The sequence below is a fragment of the Folsomia candida genome, unplaced genomic scaffold, assembly GCF_002217175.1.
Source record: "Folsomia candida strain VU population unplaced genomic scaffold, ASM221717v1 Fcan01_Sc007, whole genome shotgun sequence".
Classification (NCBI taxonomy): Eukaryota; Metazoa; Arthropoda; class Collembola; order Entomobryomorpha; family Isotomidae; genus Folsomia; species Folsomia candida.
In genome coordinates, this window is record NW_019091199.1 from 820,223 (window position 1) to 836,817 (window position 16,595).

The 16,595-nt window shown below is 35.8% G+C and overlaps 6 protein-coding genes across 18 annotated transcripts; 2 read left to right on the forward strand and 4 right to left on the reverse strand.

Moving 5' to 3' along the window:
• Positions 1-160: 160 nt before the first annotated feature.
• Positions 161-5,175, reverse strand: LOC110851932. 13 transcript variants are annotated; one of them, XM_035853528.1, is made up of 9 exons: positions 4,993-5,172; positions 4,842-4,884; positions 4,567-4,715; positions 4,381-4,486; positions 3,942-4,308; positions 3,715-3,859; positions 3,351-3,590; positions 1,105-1,193; positions 161-292 (listed from the first exon to the last, which is right to left on the reverse strand). In XM_035853528.1, exons 1-8 carry the CDS (start codon positions 5,032-5,034, stop codon positions 1,146-1,148), a joined length of 1,140 nt encoding a protein of 379 aa, XP_035709421.1. In that variant the 5' UTR covers positions 5,035-5,172; the 3' UTR covers positions 161-292; positions 1,105-1,145. The 13 variants fall into 13 exon arrangements, 7 of the variants coding, with proteins under 7 accessions (XP_035709421.1, XP_035709418.1, XP_035709416.1 ...); XR_004835258.1 differs by having other exon boundaries at positions 167-319; positions 1,034-1,193; XR_004835257.1 differs by having other exon boundaries at positions 167-332; positions 1,034-1,193.
• An 80-nt stretch (positions 5,176-5,255) lies between these two features.
• Positions 5,256-8,304, reverse strand: LOC110852164 (poly(ADP-ribose) glycohydrolase). The gene is made up of 11 exons (XM_022100153.2): positions 7,987-8,304; positions 7,637-7,863; positions 7,232-7,556; positions 6,840-7,131; positions 6,503-6,768; positions 6,398-6,437; positions 6,280-6,315; positions 5,991-6,176; positions 5,811-5,920; positions 5,710-5,744; positions 5,256-5,648 (listed from the first exon to the last, which is right to left on the reverse strand). The coding sequence occupies exons 2-11, from the start codon at positions 7,835-7,837 to the stop codon at positions 5,400-5,402; spliced, it is 1,740 nt and encodes a 579-aa protein (XP_021955845.1). The 5' UTR covers positions 7,838-7,863; positions 7,987-8,304; the 3' UTR covers positions 5,256-5,399.
• LOC110852166 (poly [ADP-ribose] polymerase 2) lies at positions 8,088-9,109 on the forward strand. Its single transcript, XM_022100155.2, has 2 exons — positions 8,088-8,256; positions 8,326-9,109. Exons 1-2 carry the CDS (start codon positions 8,125-8,127, stop codon positions 9,076-9,078), a joined length of 885 nt encoding a protein of 294 aa, XP_021955847.1. The 5' UTR covers positions 8,088-8,124; the 3' UTR covers positions 9,079-9,109.
• LOC110852165 (poly [ADP-ribose] polymerase 2-like) lies at positions 9,103-10,853 on the reverse strand. Its single transcript, XM_022100154.2, has 5 exons — positions 10,625-10,853; positions 10,452-10,559; positions 10,181-10,363; positions 9,561-10,096; positions 9,103-9,471 (listed from the first exon to the last, which is right to left on the reverse strand). The coding sequence occupies exons 1-5, from the start codon at positions 10,668-10,670 to the stop codon at positions 9,196-9,198; spliced, it is 1,149 nt and encodes a 382-aa protein (XP_021955846.1). The 5' UTR covers positions 10,671-10,853; the 3' UTR covers positions 9,103-9,195.
• Positions 10,854-12,189: 1,336 nt separating this feature from the next.
• Positions 12,190-14,372, forward strand: LOC110852560 (poly [ADP-ribose] polymerase 2). The gene is made up of 2 exons (XM_022100658.2): positions 12,190-12,972; positions 13,074-14,372. The coding sequence occupies exons 1-2, from the start codon at positions 12,860-12,862 to the stop codon at positions 13,774-13,776; spliced, it is 816 nt and encodes a 271-aa protein (XP_021956350.1). The 5' UTR covers positions 12,190-12,859; the 3' UTR covers positions 13,777-14,372.
• Positions 14,304-16,237, reverse strand: LOC110852559 (probable inactive purple acid phosphatase 16). Its single transcript, XM_022100657.2, has 7 exons — positions 16,015-16,237; positions 15,861-15,940; positions 15,651-15,771; positions 15,219-15,563; positions 15,040-15,107; positions 14,810-14,963; positions 14,304-14,561 (listed from the first exon to the last, which is right to left on the reverse strand). The coding sequence occupies exons 1-7, from the start codon at positions 16,155-16,157 to the stop codon at positions 14,423-14,425; spliced, it is 1,050 nt and encodes a 349-aa protein (XP_021956349.1). The 5' UTR covers positions 16,158-16,237; the 3' UTR covers positions 14,304-14,422.
• Between the last annotated feature and the right edge of the window lie 358 nt (positions 16,238-16,595).

Sequence of the window (16,595 nt, forward strand, 5' to 3'; positions counted from 1 at the left end):
TAGCATACCCATATGCAAACATTACGATTTTGCATTTTTCGTAATTTTGTCTCATACTCATCACTATGGTGTGTGGATAAGTATAGCAGTGATATGAGTCTTTTTGCAGCTCCTGAGTGGTAATGCAGATAATATATGCTAAATGGATAGATATATGTACTTTTAGTTTCATATACATATTATTTAATATTCAACCACACTATTATATATTAATACACATCATGAAATGCTTAGAGTTTGGCCATGGCAAAGCTTCATGAATATCCATAAGAGGGATGATGAGTAATACATGCTTAATATAATAGGTCCTCTCAAAGCTCTATAAACTAATTCTTAAAAAAAAACTTAGGTGAGGCTTGCTTAAAAGGGGGAAACAAGAGGTTATCATCGTGTAGTAAAATAATATGCTACATCAATGTTCATCTCATGATTTATAATTTTAGGTGAATACAACAACAAATTATATGCGTTTCGGACCATTTGCCTCGCCGTGGGCAATTTTATGATTCAAATAATTAAAATAACTTGAAAATTTGCCCAGTGCATTTAATATATTAAATGCACTGGGCAAATTTTTTGTGTACACATATGCAGTAATAATTCATATGAAACGATACAGGATTTAGTTAGATAATTTCGTTATCCATAATCTATTGGTGATTTAATGTACGAAGCTTGAGTTAGTTTGTAACATGAAATATTATATTTCAGAACACTAAATGTTAAAAAATTCGACCTATCTTTGAAATATATTCATGTAGGCCATCAGTATAAGCAGAATCGAATAGTAAGAAGATTGCAACTTATGTATATTTAGGTACAAGCATCAATATGGCGCACATACTACATATATACATATATGCATTGGTATGGAACAATTAATCGGGCCCACGGCGAGGCAAATGGTCCGAAACGCATATAATTTGTTGTTGTATTCACCTAAAATTATAAATCATGAGATGAACATTGATGTAGCATATTATTTTACTACACGATGATAACCTCTTGTTTCCCCCTTTTAAGCAAGCCTCACCTAAGTTTTTTTTAAGAATTAGTTTATTTTTTGTTTTTAAGTCTCGTTAAGTTGTCATCAATAATAGATACCAAATTAAATCCTCATTAGTCTGGATGCGGTGCATATGCAATTAATTCTCCAGTGGGTGTGGATGCGTGGAACACCAAATTAAATTCCCCTGTCACCCGTGGACGTGGACAAGAAATGCATCAACATCATACATGTGTATGTATATGCACACACTTAGAAATCTGGTATAATTGAATTCTCAGTGGTACCTATTACTTGCAATATGACGCCAGCGGTCTAGCTCCGATTTTGACGAAAAAATGATAATCATGTATTCTTAGATAAATGATTAAACACGTGTTTCAGGATTTTTCATAATGCTCAGTTTAATTAAACAAAGTTATGATGGAAAACGTGAAAGAGAATTTGCATTTTCACCGTGAAATTTTACTCACATGGGAGAAAACGAAACATGATTACGTCAGAGCATTAGTTATGAATACCATTTTTGTAGTCATTTCTGAATACCACTTGGTACTATTTTAATACTGGATTTCTAAAAGTGCATACATGTACATACATATTTACATGTTTAGATATTTGCATATGTAAGTGCAGAGCTTACATGTTTCTATTGTGCTGGTTGCTAATAGAAACGAGTATTTATTATAAGTAATGAAGAAACATTACAAGTAACGTAACTGGCTGCACATGCTACCAAGAAAACTTTTTCATTTCTTATCCGATTTCGCTCGGGTTTGTTTTAAATGACGCGTTATAGATTTCCGCACATTAAAACATAGACGAGTCACAACCTTTGCATTGCAAAAGTGAATTTGCAAGTCGTTTGAAAGTTTAAAATCGATTTAAAATGGGTTAAAATAAGATTGTCATGTTTCTAGACCTGACGGGCATCATCTACCCAGCAAGGTCTGCACGATTGCCTTTTACACCATTTTGATATGATTAGCCGTTTTGCCACAATCTTGAGTGGAATTTTGGGAGGGGGGGTCTGTTTGCATACTTAGGCTTCGCCGTAACCATGCATTTTTTCATGTGTTCATGGTTACTATTATGCCTCACCTAAGAAAAAAAGATCGGATTTTTCTGCTCATCGCTCATTCTGATCTTTTCTGCTCGGCTGTGCGCATGCGATTTCGCTCAAAATCAGATTTTATTGCTCAAGAAAAAAATCGAGTTTTGGGTTGATTTTTTCTCTCATAATCCTGCTCATTCTGCTCCACATCAGCACATCAGCTGTTCAACTTTTCGCTTAAAAATTAAGCAAAGTTTTCTAAAAAATATTCTTTATCATTATGGGTCCCAAGACCAAGGTTAAGAGTACCAGTGTCGTTGCAAATCCTGTAATTTGTCGTAACAAACGTAGCGTCGTGGAGGTAGGAGGCCGAAAAACTTTTCGCTGGACACTACAAATAAAAATTGACATGGCACATTATGTGGTCGACATTTATACCGCATTTAAGGTAAATGATGGTTTGTTATCCACTTGTAATTTTGAATGACCAAATCCTTAAACGAAAAAAAAATATTTGAGAAGGTGACCAAATGAACTGAACTACTTCGTCGTCTCCAAGATGCTTTGGCCCTTAACTGCGAAGAAAGTCAAATAAGAAATGATTTCTTAAAACGTACACAGAGACTAACAAAAAGTTAATGGGTTTTGGGATTGACCCCGAGAAGGACGAAACTCTGGACAAAAGTGCGGTAGTTTCCTCCAATTACATCAAATCAAACTATTTTCAATTTTCAAAGCGAAGCCGAAATAAAAATACTGGAAATCAAAATTCAATTGGATACTCTTAAATCTAAATCCTAAATATATGACTTATAAAATTGTTTCTTGCTGCTGCATAAAATGAATTATTTGAGATAATGCTGTTCGTTTTAATTCTGCAATTTTTTCACAATGCCTGTTGTTGAAACACAGCCGCGTTAAGATCACATTATGATAAAAATTCTCATATCTCTTGACGTTCAGCTATTTTCGGAATTTTATGAATTATGAAACTGAATTTAAAACCATGAAACTGGTAAATAAACAAGAGGAATTCAATAGCTCTCATGCTACGCAGGGCGAGCTAATAATTGAACTTCCCACAAATAAAGATCACGATTCTCAAGAATTATGATCAATAAAAAAAGTGGTACGTTCAAGGTTTGAGCAGAAAAATCGGATTTTTTATTTTTCTGCTCATTTCGCTCATTTTTTGAGCCTTGAGAGCTCCTAATAACTACTGGGAATGATTAATTAATTCGTAGTTTATCTTTTTCTGGAAACAAATTTAATGTCCACAGCATATTTGACTTTGATTTGATGCGACTGGAAAACCATGTATTCATTGTAGTCGATTTCGAAGGAAGGGAAGCGAGTTGACTTTTCCGTCTCCCCAACTGGAACAATGGTCGACTTATGGGATAGATTCTTTTTCCAATTTGGAGTATATTTTCCGACCCCTTTTACAGAATCACAGCCCTTTGGAGGGCGATGACATTTGCGCCAGTGAGAATATCCATGTTCAGATTTTAACATATTTCCGAGTGTCACCTAAAGACAATATATCACTGTACGTATATAATCATTCCATTTTAACTGGGCTCTAATGGTGGGTTTTACACAAAACTATTCAATTACTAAATTACTAATTAAATGGTACATCAATCAATCACACCTTGCATAACAGTACTGTTTGTCTCCAGTTGTCGTGCATTTTGTCCGCAGCAGAGGGGAGGGCACGGGATGCTCTATCATAAAATGCGGTGCACGAATCTTCTCCGGCAGCCAAACGCCTGACCGAATCAGGCGTCGTTTTGAACCTAAAAAGCCCGAAACTTATTATTTTTCGGAGTATGAAAAAATGTGGAAATGTGTGTAATCTGGCCCGAATGCCTTAATTACCATAAAAGCATTGCCAACACATTGTTCTGAGCGTTGGTTTTCCTTTTTCTATGTTCCGACTTCGTTACGTCACCATTTCCTGACAAGAAGTTGGGCAGCAGTCCCTTCTTTTTCAAAATTCTACAAACTTTCACCTTCATACTGGAGCCACGTTGGATGTATATGCTGTTTATTGTGTATGCTTTGATCATTTTTGCGACATCTGAAGTTGCCTCAAGTTCCGAAAACGAACCAAGCGGTGACAGAATATCCTCTGACGATAAGAAGAATTTAGAATGCGAAGGAGGAGGCGATGATCGAATAGATGAATAAGCTCCATTTCTTGGCTGCACAGAAGATTTTCCCTTATGTGACTTAATATGTGACCCTGGGTAAGGAGAAAGATTATACTGAGCAATAGTCGTTCGTGGAGTACATATATTCACTAAATTGCACTTACTGCTACGAATAGCTTTCTGATTAGCCTCTTCGTCCTCAGAAATGTAGTATACACTGGTATCATCCTCTCCACCACAATAGTCGTTAACTGGAGGAATATAGTGTGCCTGTGAAATATTGAAATTATTTAATGTCTGAGAATAAGTAATGTCTCAGTTTTTATATGTAAATGTACATACATACGTACATTACGTACCCCCATCGTCGGATTCGGATCAGAAGAATGCAATTCAGTATCCGAAAATTGTGCAATAAGACTGGCAATATTTGGATCCGATTTTAAGTCGGCATCATCACTGATCGTGATTGTTCGGGTGGTTGTAACCTCTGTAATGACTTTAATGAAATCACAGATACAAATTAACTTCATCTTGCATTCAATCACAAATTGTATGATTTTTATAAGAAAAATTGTTTGCATTTGTTGGAGCGGTACATATATTTATTTATTTATATATTCACCAATCGGCTCGTTGTTGGCGTTTCCTACTTGTTGAACGGGGACCTTAACAAATTAAAGTTGCCAAAGTATTAAAAGTAGCTCATTGAATTTTAATGAGTTATCTTATTAAGATTAACCTTTTTAATAGGCTAAAATAAATAAATATCTTACGTTACGGTACTTATCTTCAAACCTGTCACAGGAAGAATCCATACTAAACAAACGACGATAAATAGAAATGTCTTGATAGTGCCGTGCAACCTGCTGTTAATGAATGCAAATCAGACTGCATTTGTATGTACGTGTGGATTGTGGATGATGAATGAATTGATGATTAGACGAACATCTCATCCCATCCTGTTGTTAGACCAACGTCATAATACACAATTGAACATTTAGCCATATACTTTTTATAATACAACGACGGCAAGATGTCAGAGACTCAAAAATTGCATTCCGTTTATTTGCATAATAAAATAGTATTTATATATTAGTTTAGAATGAATAAATAAAATTGTCAAATATCATCCATTTACTATTTACGTCAATTCTCTTGGAGGTACATAATGTATGTGCTTTTACCACAAATTGTGAGTCTTCTCAAAGAAAGTGAATAAAGATTTAGACGATTTGTTGAAACTGTATTCAATTTCTTTTCGATTGTACTCTTCGATTGCATGAAAAAGTTTCTTGATGTTGACATCCTTGCGACCTAGAAATTTTACAATTCTGATAATTTCTTTACTTTGTTCTGCATCTCCAGTATAATAATGCAACTCTCGTCCTGCTTCCGAAGCTGCCATCCATTGAATAATGAACTTGAGCTCCTGAAATAAATAAAATATTGTAGTTATTTTTAATACGAGCTAATATTCGGAATAAAATTACCTGATCTCCTTTAAACGCGCCGCAACCCCAGTGTCCTTATGAAGCAAATCTTTATAGTTTGAAGTTGATTTATGCTTAAAATTTGAAGCCCGAGTACATACCTGTGGCGACCGGGGTTTTCTCCTGATATTTTTTCGGAGCAAAAGCGCAATAACTTTTGTTGAGCTCTCGTTTCACCAAGTGGGAGCCAAATTGCTTCCTTGGGTCTTGCCTTTTTAAAAATTGTTCAACAAAATTAGCATTATGTATGCATATATACTAAACAAGTGTGCGAACCATACTCTGAAAAATTGTATGCATCCATTGCAACAATCTCAGTTTTCCTTCGACCATACTCGTCTAATTTCGTATCATCAACAATATCACCAGCGTATTGAAATGTACTGCCATATCCTCTATACTTGCAAAATTGCTCGCATCCCGTGATAATTAGAACTTCATCCTTCTCCAATTTTTCCGTAAACAGCCTGTAGTTTTCCCAACGATGAAATGATCCAAACATAAAAATACAATGAACATATTGAGTTGATCAATAATCAGGTGATCACCAATGAGCAAATAAATTTATACCGTGCGACAATTAGTTCTGGACAGATGGAGAACCGGCTAAAAATGTATACACATTTATGCATGAAGTTAGTTATTATAATATCTTCATTTAATAAATTAAAACTTAAAGAATTATTACACTTCTTCCATGACCATTCCTCTCCCAATGACACCCCCTCCTATGTAATTCGTATAATGTAAGCAGGTACATATATATGTGCGTCTATACATTTACATAACTCACCAATAAACTGGTTAGCAAAGTCAACTTGCAAACAATTTTTAGCAGATTCAATGCCTTCATTGTTAAACACATTGACATACGACATTTTCCTCGTAGAGGAGTATCCCCAATCTGGCTCTTCGGTAAACGACAATGATCGTCTTTCAAAGGATAAGATGTTCCCGTTTCCCTTAATTTTTCTCACTCGCTCAAAGTAGTGTAGGATGCATTTGAGCTTTTCAATCTTTTTCTCTGCTTCATTGTTTCCTAAAGTTCCATGGTACAATCTACACATGATAAATATTAATATGTGGCCCCTTCTGAAAACCTGATAAAGATTAGGTAATTAGGTACTTACTCGTGAAAGTTAATCTCTGGAAGTTTCCCTTCCCGTTTAGGAAATGTGCATAAAAATGCATTGGCCAAAATACTGCAAATTTGTTTTTGATTAAAGAAAATGCTGGTCACTTTAGAGTGTTTTCCGGATTTTAGAACCGGAATACCGAACGGAAAATTATTTTCCATTTTTGCAGCTTCCTCAGCAATGAATTCAAATTGAGATTTCAAAGAAAGACTCTCGGTTAGCAAATTGAAGGAACTCTTCCCATATTTTGAATTGTACTGGGATACAGATTGTCTTAACTTCTCACCTACATCAAGGGATCATTAATTACGTACAAACTAGCTTGTTAAAACGTTGTAGAAATTATCGGCTGTGTACATGCACGAGTATTGCTTAATCTTACTTACCAAAGCCTGGCGAAGCAACCAAACTCTTTAGTTTTGCCAATTCGTCATTGATTATCTCCCACTTTTTCTTTGATGTCCTGTCGAGGGACTCTTTGTATACTTGTATTTTTGTATTGCAAGGGTCGTATGGCATCTGGACGAAGTCGTTGTCCCCCCATGTGGACCGCTTTGGTAATGTCGTTTGCGTCAAGGCTCCTACCCCATTGCTGCTGCTTAGTGGAAACAAAATTTTTACGTTTGGATTATTTTTCTTTAGTGCAATCAGTCTGTCAAACATTCCACCTCCCTCGTGGTAATGTGGTGGCGACGGCGATACACTCGTTTCCTGAAAATTAAAATATTTATAAGATATAAATACCTATGCGGAGGGTTGACACACTGTTGACAGGTTCAATTGAAACTTACACTGGAATAATTGAAATTTGAAGAAGCGCTGTTGGTACTGTGGGATACATGAGGCTTATTTTGGTTGTCGTCTCCCGGCCTAGTTTGATATGACCCATTCGGACAAACGTTGTTTGAGGTTGACATGAAGCTGCTCCTCTCATTTTTTGTTTTATTTTCTCTTGCATAATCAGCAGGCCCCTTTTCCTCTTTTCTGTCCATACTTGCAAGTCGTCGTTGTTGATGTTCTAACACGTAAATACAAAACGAATAAACAATATAAATAATGTTGATGAAGGTTGCAGCTACGAGCATTTGATTAAACGAAATAACACCGCGTGATGAGCAAATATTAGTGCCTTATCTCTTACAATTGCAGAATTCCGTTGGTGAGAGATTAATGGGATCCCATATCATGTCAGTTATGCACCACTTTCACTTCACTTGCACTTTCCAGTTAACATTTGTTTTATTCCACTACCAACCAAGTTGGCAGGATGCAATGGTGAATGGATACCATTCGATTGATAATCATCCGCCTGCGTAAACTAATTTCTGGTACAATGAGTTCTTCCACCTCCGAAAGTGACGAGGACGATCTTGCAAATCAATTCAAAAATCTTAGCACAAAACACCAAGGAGTAAATAATAACACATTCAGCATTTTGACATTACATACGTTTGATTGATTCAGTTTCTTGGCTCCACAGCACCACAAGACAAAGGGGAAGCCCATACATGAACCCGCATCTTTGCAACTTCTTCAGCAAATAACTGGCAAGTCGGAGACAGAACTCAAAACCTACTTGTTCAAAGCTCAACTTTTGACGACATCCCATGAAAATTATACAAAAATTGTCCAATATGTTAGGAACAGCCAAGAACATGGGTTTGGTATCCAAGTTGTTAACATAGTTCGTTTAGTTAGAAATAATGATTTTGAGTTCCAGCATGAGCACAAACATTCATCTCCGTCCACCTCCAAGACTTCCAACTTTAGAATGATTTTGTGGCATGGCACAAAGAAAAATTCTGTCTCTGCTATTCTCAGCAATGGATTTGCAAAACCTCCAAATAAGAATCAAATGTTCGGAACGGGATGTTATTTTGCCGATAGAGCATCGAAGAGTGCAAATTATTGTGATGGTACTACGCCTGGCAAGCTCGGGTACATGTTTTTATGCGATGTGAAACTTGGGAAAATGTACAAGGCCAAGAACCCCCACAACGACTACTCGTCCCCACCATCGGGCTACGACACGGTCAAATGTGTGGGGGCCAAGATTCCGGATTGGGATACCAATCAGCACATTGACGGGGCAGTGCTGCCTTCAGGTCCGACCAGAGATAACCTCAGATTCGGCGCCTACTCGGTCAACTTCAACGAATATGTAGTTTATACCCCGGAACGCATAAAGGCCAAATATTTGGTTGTGGTAAAATTTCAGGCGCAAAAATGTTAATAATTTTATTTTTTAATCAGTTATAGAATTTTTAATCAGTCATTTTAATCAAAATGTGTGCAATAAATCATATATTTGTGTATGCATCGAAACGATGAGTTTTCGTTACAATTATTTCTAATGGGATATTTCAATATCGACGGCAAACTGAACTTCAATTTGTTTGCTTTGATACACTAAGTATTCATTAAACTCGAGCTCAAACTTTTGAAAGCGAGTTTCCTTCTCTGTTTCACCACATGGGACGATTGCATTATCAATTTTACGATTTTGATGCCAATTTGGCTTGTGTTTTCCCATTCCTTTGACAGAATCTGTCCCATAAGGTGACCTTGTTTCAGTGGACCACCGGGAATAGCCTTGTGGTGATTTGTGCATCTTTCCAAGATCCACCTACATACATATTTGGATAGTACATAAATTAAAATAATTATCGCCAATTTCGTGACAGCACGATAACTTAGTAACTGGTTATCTGTCACCTTGCATAATAAAATTAACTGACGCCAGTTTTCTGTTGTCTGACCGAATTGGAGAGGAAGTGCCCGGCTCAATCTGTCATAGAATGCAGTACAAGAATTCTGCGACTGAGCAAGTTTTCGAATCGAGTCCGAAGTTGTTTTTACCCAAAGTATCATCTCAAAATTGCTGTTTGAAGCTAATTTTGTGGTCAGATTTTTGAACGCTTTGGAAATGGAAGGTTTGGTGGGTTCCATTCGATAAACTTTCTGAACTTCAACCCCCAACTTTGAACCAGATTGTTGAAAGCTGTTTGTCGCATATAACGCCAAAGTTTTCCAAGTCGCAGAATTAACGTCAACTTCAACAAATCGACCAAGTTCACCTAACTCTTTTGCTGGGTTGGGAATTCGCAAGGGTATTTTAGGAATGTGGGCAGGATTCGAATGAGCACTGGCAGCGACTGCGCCTTTTTGTGAAGATGATATAGAGGCAACGGAGGCATAAGACGATGAACCAGGTTTCACTGCTGGGTACAAAGGGGTCGAGTTGGAAGATTCTATATTGAGATAGAATTTTGGATGAAATATGAACATAAATAATTATACAGATACATATCTTAATGTTATAAACCACTGTAAACCTTGTAAGGCAACACCATTTTGAAGTCGTTTTGATGAATTAGCGTCTGTCTCATCTTCGTCTTCAGAAATGTAGTAGAATTCATTGTCGCTGTCGTCATTTTTGAAGTCGATGGAAGACCTTTTTTCGATTAATGCACTGGACGGCTGAGGTTTAATAACATCCGCAGGAGCTTGAGAAATTTCTGAAAATATACGTTTCAGCTTACTCTTAATATTTTTGTTGATTTCAAGGTGGTATATTTTCCTTTGTCGGTTTTATAATTATAAAACCTTGATTCCTCCTTTGCGATCCCGTCTCATCACCACCCCCTGCTTCAAATTTTTTCCGTAAGTCGTCCACTGATGGCATTATTTTTACCATTTGGGAATCATCAACATCTAAGAATAATTGTTTTAGTTAGAATTTGTGAGTTTTTATCAAAATCACTTCAAGTCAAACGTACCCATCAAATCGTCATCTTTAAAGTTTGAGGCAGACCCGGTCGCCATGTTTTGCTGATACGAAATCGAAATGTAGCACACGTTGAGATGTATTTAGATTCAAATTAAATTTTATGTCAGTGTATATAGCAATACACTTTTGGCATACCGATTGGTGAGCCATGAACTTTCATATTATACATTGGCTATATTGATGTACGTATGTTGTATCAAGTTGTATGTATGTACATACTTAGAATGGTGGAATTTATTAATCTAACAGGGGAACCTTAAGTAGTGTCACATCTCGATTTGCTTTCGGATGGTCTTAATTGATAGATAATTTAGTGTAACTAAAACTTTGTCGTATGTAGGACACAGTGCAAAATCACGTTTTTGTGAAATATTTGGCGAAAGCTGCACCAAAACGTGCAATTTTTCCAATGCTTTTAACACAGATAGCAGCCTTCGGGATAATGAAATGAGGTTTATAAATTATACACCTGTCCGCAATTTCATGCTAATCGCCAATATTTTTAAAAAATCATGTAAACATTGGCCATTTTTTGTAATTTGGCAAATCTGCAAAATTTTCTAAATTTGAATTTCGTCGTTCTTAGAAATTTGTAATAAAATTTAAATGTTAAACTTCTTTTATTTAAGCATTGCAAAAAAGTTTTCAAAAAATACATTTTTTTTCTTATTGCAACAAAATGGGCGATAATTACAAAAAAAATGATTCTCACAATTTTTCATGAAGAAAGATATAATGACCAATGCTAGTGTATTTTACGTATTTTTCAAAATTGTTGGCCATATTTGTTTTTGCAAGTTGCAAATTGGAAATTTATATAGGACGTCCTATATATGCCATAGTGGAGGGACCCAATCAGGTCCCTCCAGGATGAAATTTTTTCCAGTTTTCCAAAAGCTTAAAATCTCGAACGAGGTATGGAAAAGTTATTTTGTCGAATATTCTAAAAGCTAACGATGTAAATTTCCAATTTGCAACTTGCCAAATATGGCCAACAATTTTGAAAAATACGTAAAATACACTAGCATTGGTCATTATATCTTTCTTCATGAAAAATTGTGAGAATCATTTTTTTTGTAATTATCGCCCATTTTGTTGCAATAAGAAAAAAAATGTATTTTTTGAAAACTTTTTTGCAATGCTTAAATAAAAGAAGTTTAACATTTAAATTTTATTACAAATTTCTAAGAACGACGAAATTCAAATTTAGAAAATTTTGCAGATTTGCCAAATTACAAAAAATGGCCAATGTTTACATGATTTTTTAAAAATATTGGCGATTAGCATGAAATTGCGGACAGGTGTATAATTTATAAACCTCATTTCATTATCCCGAAGGCTGCTATCTGTGTTAAAAGCATTGGAAAAATTGCACGTTTTGGTGCAGCTTTCGCCAAATATTTCACAAAAACGTGATTTTGCACTGTGTCCTACATACGACAAAGTTTTAGTTACACTAAATTATCTATCAATTAAGACCATCCGAAAACAAATCGAGATGTGACAGTACTTAAGGTTCCCTTGTAAGTCTCAATTCTTAATCACTCAACTCAAGTTATGGATGACAATCCCTATCATCTGCTTATCTTTTTAAATATTATTTGTACATTTAGCATAAAGCACAGTTTGTTAATATAATGGGATCTGATGTGATTCGGTATAATCCAGTCGTGCATTCAACATTTTATCTGGTATTCGTATAAAATGTAATCAGCTTTCGCATTTGAAGAATAAGTGAATGGACAGCGCAATTCTGGCTAAATAATTACCAATAAACTATCCAAATTAAAAAACTATTCAGAAACTATATACAGCTGCATATTTTTCCTGTCTATGTTGGCATATTGCATTGCCGTTATCCACACATGTATTCTCAACGTAAGACTAATCTTAAGATTATGTGATAAGTGATAACCCACAGATTTTCATCTTGTAGACTGTAAAAAATGTCAATCTGGTTAAGGCGAAGGGAATATGATCAATATAATGCAAGAAAATTTTCAAGATCTCACAAATATCATCTCATTTATATTGGTGCAAACTCTATTATCTTTCTTATCACTCTCGCCACCTGCAAATCCATGTACATTTATTTGAATCACCACTGCAGTCAGTATATGTGCATATGTACATACATACATATGAGCACAATTTTACTTTAAAAAATAATAAACGTACACTTTCCTATAATTTGTGAAGAAGAGTATTTTATAAAAAGTGCGAAATGGCGTATTTCCAAGATTTTGAAAGTGAAGAGGAAGATCCCAACCCATTCAGTACCATGAGTGACATGGACGACGATTCCCTACAACGGCTCAAGTTACACAAACCTCTTGGGTCTGACCTGCTGATAAAATATAATTTTAATAATTGTAAAGTCTTATGTACAAATTGTAAATATAATATTAACCATTTTGTCCCCATTTACCATTGAACAGCTACCGGTTCCTCTCCAGACTCACTGGATTAACGGAACTAGCACTACGAGAATCATTCACCACCACGCTGGTTAGTTCTGAGAAGTCAACTTACAACGATATCGACACGTATTTCAACAATGGTCAGTGTCACACGTTCAGACTCCGAATGACCAAACTGTTTCGAATCCGTCGATTTGAAGATGTGAATTGTTTCGGAGACGAAAGTCAAAATAGGAAATTGCTTTGGCATGGAACAAAGAGCGAGAACATCACGAGTATCCTGACCCGCGGTTTCACTCGACCTACACCCAATGGTCAAATGTTCGGAAACGGCTTGTATTTCGCGGATCGAACATCGAAGAGTGCGCAGTACTGCCTTCCCTCCTTGATGGGCTCTTCTTCTTCCTCACCTGCCAAGGGACAAAGGGGACATTTGTTTCTTTGCGCAGTGTCTCTCGGGAAAAGCTACCCTTCGAAAACCGCTCTCAATGACTATGTCGCAGCTCCAACAAACTATGACAGCATTTTGGGAGCAGGGAAATTAATTCCGAACGCAAGTGAAAGCCGTCGATATCATGATGCCGAAATCCCGTGCGGTAAAACAATTAGTCGGCCGACTTCAGACAGCATCCAAAACCCTCCGTTGAAATTCAACGAGTACATTGTCTATGATGTTGATAAAATCACAATAAAGTTTTTAGTCGAATTTCAAGTTGTCTAAGTATATATTAAGCTATCAATAATTACTTCAATAATGAGTGTATATTTATTCCTACAATTTAGCTTGCAGTTAAATAGAGAAAGTTCTTGAAAGTTCTTGTGACTTTTGGGACTGTTGCAATACAGCCAAAAAGGACATACTGTGACAATTATAATATGCTTAGATAATTTCTTTTGTACGAGATATGCGCAAATATAGATGACAAGTACTTTGGGTATCCGTAAAATGTACCCTTCCCACGTTTAATAACTAAGTTTAACTCTGAATTTCAATTATAATTTCACACTTGTAAATCTAAGTTAATTACATGTTTACATGTGTAGGCAAAATAATTGATTAAAACTTGTCGACCCTAGAATTAGTTATACGAGTATTATGCTACATTGCTACAAGAAGTCCTGAGATTCCAAGGATTTTGTTTCAATGAGAATATTTATGGAAACATGTTTTCACAACTGCTACTTCGACCCCATGCAAAAATGTGAATTTATGAGCAGCGTAAATCAATGTAATTGTCAATGTAAATATTTACTTTGTTGAATTTCCACGTATTTTAATTGAAGTCAAGTAATAAATTATATTAACAAGAAATGAAATTACGAGCCAATACTTTATTTATGCTTGGATGCGAGTGTGGCGTGAAATTTTACTGGGATGCATCATTAGCTGGGTACTCATCAATAATAGTTCCATTCTCGAGTCGAATATAGTTTCGCATTTGCAGGATGTCCTCCGTAAGTTCAACCACTCTGGCACCACGCGTCCAGTCCCCATAACCTCCGTACCTGTGAATTAAAGATATTCATAAATACTCTAATAATTGCTACATGAATAAAGGTGAAAAGGTACATAGTAATTAATAATAATAATAACAATATTATTATTATTAATTTGTAATTATATATAGGATAAAAAACTAATATAATATAAATATAAAATAAAATAATAATAATAAATAATAATAATAAAATAATAAAATAGTATAAATATAATAATATTATTATTAAATACTTTAAGGGTACACATAACTTACCCCGTGTGGCGATTATAGCATATAGATAACGTGAGATACGTACAGCACCATGCATTTCCATGGTCATGACCAACAAATGTGGTCATTACGGTTCCTGAATTGACCAGAGCTTGCATAAACAGTGTGTCCCTATCTTGAGGAACCACTGCTTCATCTACACAAGCATATTCACATTTGTAACGCATCATTATTAGCCAATAATTTATCAAAACCATGTTACTTGTACGCACCTACTAGTCCAACACAGTCGTCACGGTTTGGGATATCGGTATTGTCCTGCACATCCTCGTAGTCGATGCTGCAATAATTTATATAATTAACACGAATGCATAATATATTCAGTCAAACTAATTTTATAAATCAGAATTCTACACATAAATAAATATATGTATCAGCTTTTATATTTTACGTGGGGATGTGGAAGAAAGCCAACGCCGGCACTGCTCCCCATGCTGCCGTGAGCTCGGCATTTTTTGTAATAAACCAATTCACGACAGCTTCATCCACATTGGAGGGTTTAAAACCGTTGGGGTCGAATCCCCCTCGAGAATCAAAGAACCAAAGAATGAGCACAGGGGTTTCGCCAACACTTTCAACTGAGGGGTAAATAGGGAGGTAGTAGTTCGTCAGGCCGGGCAACAGATCAGTCCCATCGTTGGTGGTGTAGCAGTTCTCGTACTTGGATTCCGTCGCATAAATTTGTTCTCGGGTGGTCGCAATGCCATTATCATGATTGCCATAAGTGGAAGCCCAGCTGCGATAATAAAACCATTAATGCAGATCTAAAAACAATTATCAAGTGTCCTTTTTCGTTTATGTACATGTGCATATGATATATTACCGATAACCAGCATTGAGCAAGGGAGTCAACAACTGCTCAATGAATCCCGTAGAATTTACAAGAATAGCGTCGCCGGTTATAAGGTCGCCCGTAAAAACAACAAAGTCAGGGGTGTCGAATTCTATAAATTCGAAAGTTATACATTTGTATGGCAGAACTTTTGAAGTAAATGTCTTGTAAATGTACTTTGTACTTATGTCTGTATGTTACCTAAAATGTCCCTCATGACGCGAGTTGAGTTGCCGTCTTGCGCTCTACCACGATCAGTTCCAGGAAATTCTCCATAATGCCTGCGTGACCACAAGATCAAGTTTTAGCGTATACTTGTAAAAATGGCATCATAAAGAGTTAATATGTGTATTACAAATCTGCAAAGTTCACAATTTTAAATTTTCCTTCTGGATTGAATCTGATTTTTGGTTTCAATTGCTTCGACTCCAAGCTTTTACTCTCTGCGAGCACAACCAGAAGAAGAGCAAAGCACAAGCTGCTAAAAAGTTTTCCCATTTTAGACTTGCTCAGATATCGGACAACGTAATGCAAAGATGTTCTCTGATGTGGAGCAGAAAACTATTTATAAAGATGGATAAATTATTTATAATGCTTATTATAACAATGTGATGGAGTTTTTTTTATTGCGATAGCATTTTGTTCTGTCAAATGTTTTACATATATTTGTAGGCTTGTCATCATTTAACTAATTGAATGTCACAGATTATAATTATGATCAGAACAGGGTAAAAGTACATAAATAACAAGATAACGACTTATGCAAGACACTCATCATTCTGAACAAGATTTTCAAGTATCAGTGAGCGTCAATTATGTATATGGTGCAATACTCATATATTGTACAATTGTGTGACTCAATACTTATCACATCAGGAATCAGCATACGTTAATCAGATGTACATTATTACCCTTGAAAGTTCAATTAGTCATGGG

What these genes read in the sequence shown, in the direction of transcription:
- LOC110852559 (XM_022100657.2), bottom strand. Translation starts at nt 16,157, where the DNA reads ATGGGAAAACTTTTTAGCAGCTTGTGCTTTGCTCTTCTTCTGGTTGTG. An exon ending in TTGCTCAATGCTGGTTATCG is followed by an intron (nt 15,564 to 15,650) that starts GTAATATATCAT and finishes TTATTATCGCAG; the next exon opens with CTGGGCTTCCACTTATGGCA. An exon ending in CGACTGTGTTGGACTAGTAG is followed by an intron (nt 14,964 to 15,039) that starts GTGCGTACAAGT and finishes ATGCTTGTGTAG; the next exon opens with ATGAAGCAGTGGTTCCTCAA.
- LOC110851932 (XM_035853523.1), bottom strand. Translation starts at nt 5,034, where the DNA reads ATGGATTCTTCCTGTGACAGGTTTGAAGATAAGTACCGTAAC. An exon ending in CGCCAACAACGAGCCGATTG is followed by an intron (nt 4,716 to 4,841) that starts GTGAATATATAA and finishes ATTTCATTAAAG; the next exon opens with TCATTACAGAGGTTACAACC. An exon ending in AAACAGTACTGTTATGCAAG is followed by an intron (nt 3,591 to 3,714) that starts GTGTGATTGATT and finishes TATTGTCTTTAG; the next exon opens with GTGACACTCGGAAATATGTT.
- LOC110852166 (XM_022100155.2), top strand. Translation starts at nt 8,125, where the DNA reads ATGGATACCATTCGATTGATAATCATCCGCCTGCGTAAACTAATTTCT. An exon ending in TTAGCACAAAACACCAAGGA is followed by an intron (nt 8,257 to 8,325) that starts GTAAATAATAAC and finishes TTGGCTCCACAG; the next exon opens with CACCACAAGACAAAGGGGAA.
- LOC110852560 (XM_022100658.2), top strand. Translation starts at nt 12,860, where the DNA reads ATGGCGTATTTCCAAGATTTTGAAAGTGAAGAGGAAGATCCCAACCCA. An exon ending in AAGTTACACAAACCTCTTGG is followed by an intron (nt 12,973 to 13,073) that starts GTCTGACCTGCT and finishes ACCATTGAACAG; the next exon opens with CTACCGGTTCCTCTCCAGAC.
- LOC110852165 (XM_022100154.2), bottom strand. Translation starts at nt 10,670, where the DNA reads ATGGCGACCGGGTCTGCCTCAAACTTTAAAGATGACGATTTGATGG. An exon ending in TAAAGATGACGATTTGATGG is followed by an intron (nt 10,560 to 10,624) that starts GTACGTTTGACT and finishes AATTATTCTTAG; the next exon opens with ATGTTGATGATTCCCAAATG. An exon ending in ATCGCAAAGGAGGAATCAAG is followed by an intron (nt 10,364 to 10,451) that starts GTTTTATAATTA and finishes GTATATTTTCAG; the next exon opens with AAATTTCTCAAGCTCCTGCG.
- LOC110852164 (XM_022100153.2), bottom strand. Translation starts at nt 7,837, where the DNA reads ATGGACAGAAAAGAGGAAAAGGGGCCTGCTGATTATGCAAGAGAAAAT. An exon ending in CCAGAGATTAACTTTCACGA is followed by an intron (nt 6,769 to 6,839) that starts GTAAGTACCTAA and finishes TATCATGTGTAG; the next exon opens with ATTGTACCATGGAACTTTAG. An exon ending in GAAAACCCCGGTCGCCACAG is followed by an intron (nt 5,745 to 5,810) that starts GTATGTACTCGG and finishes TTGCTTCATAAG; the next exon opens with GACACTGGGGTTGCGGCGCG.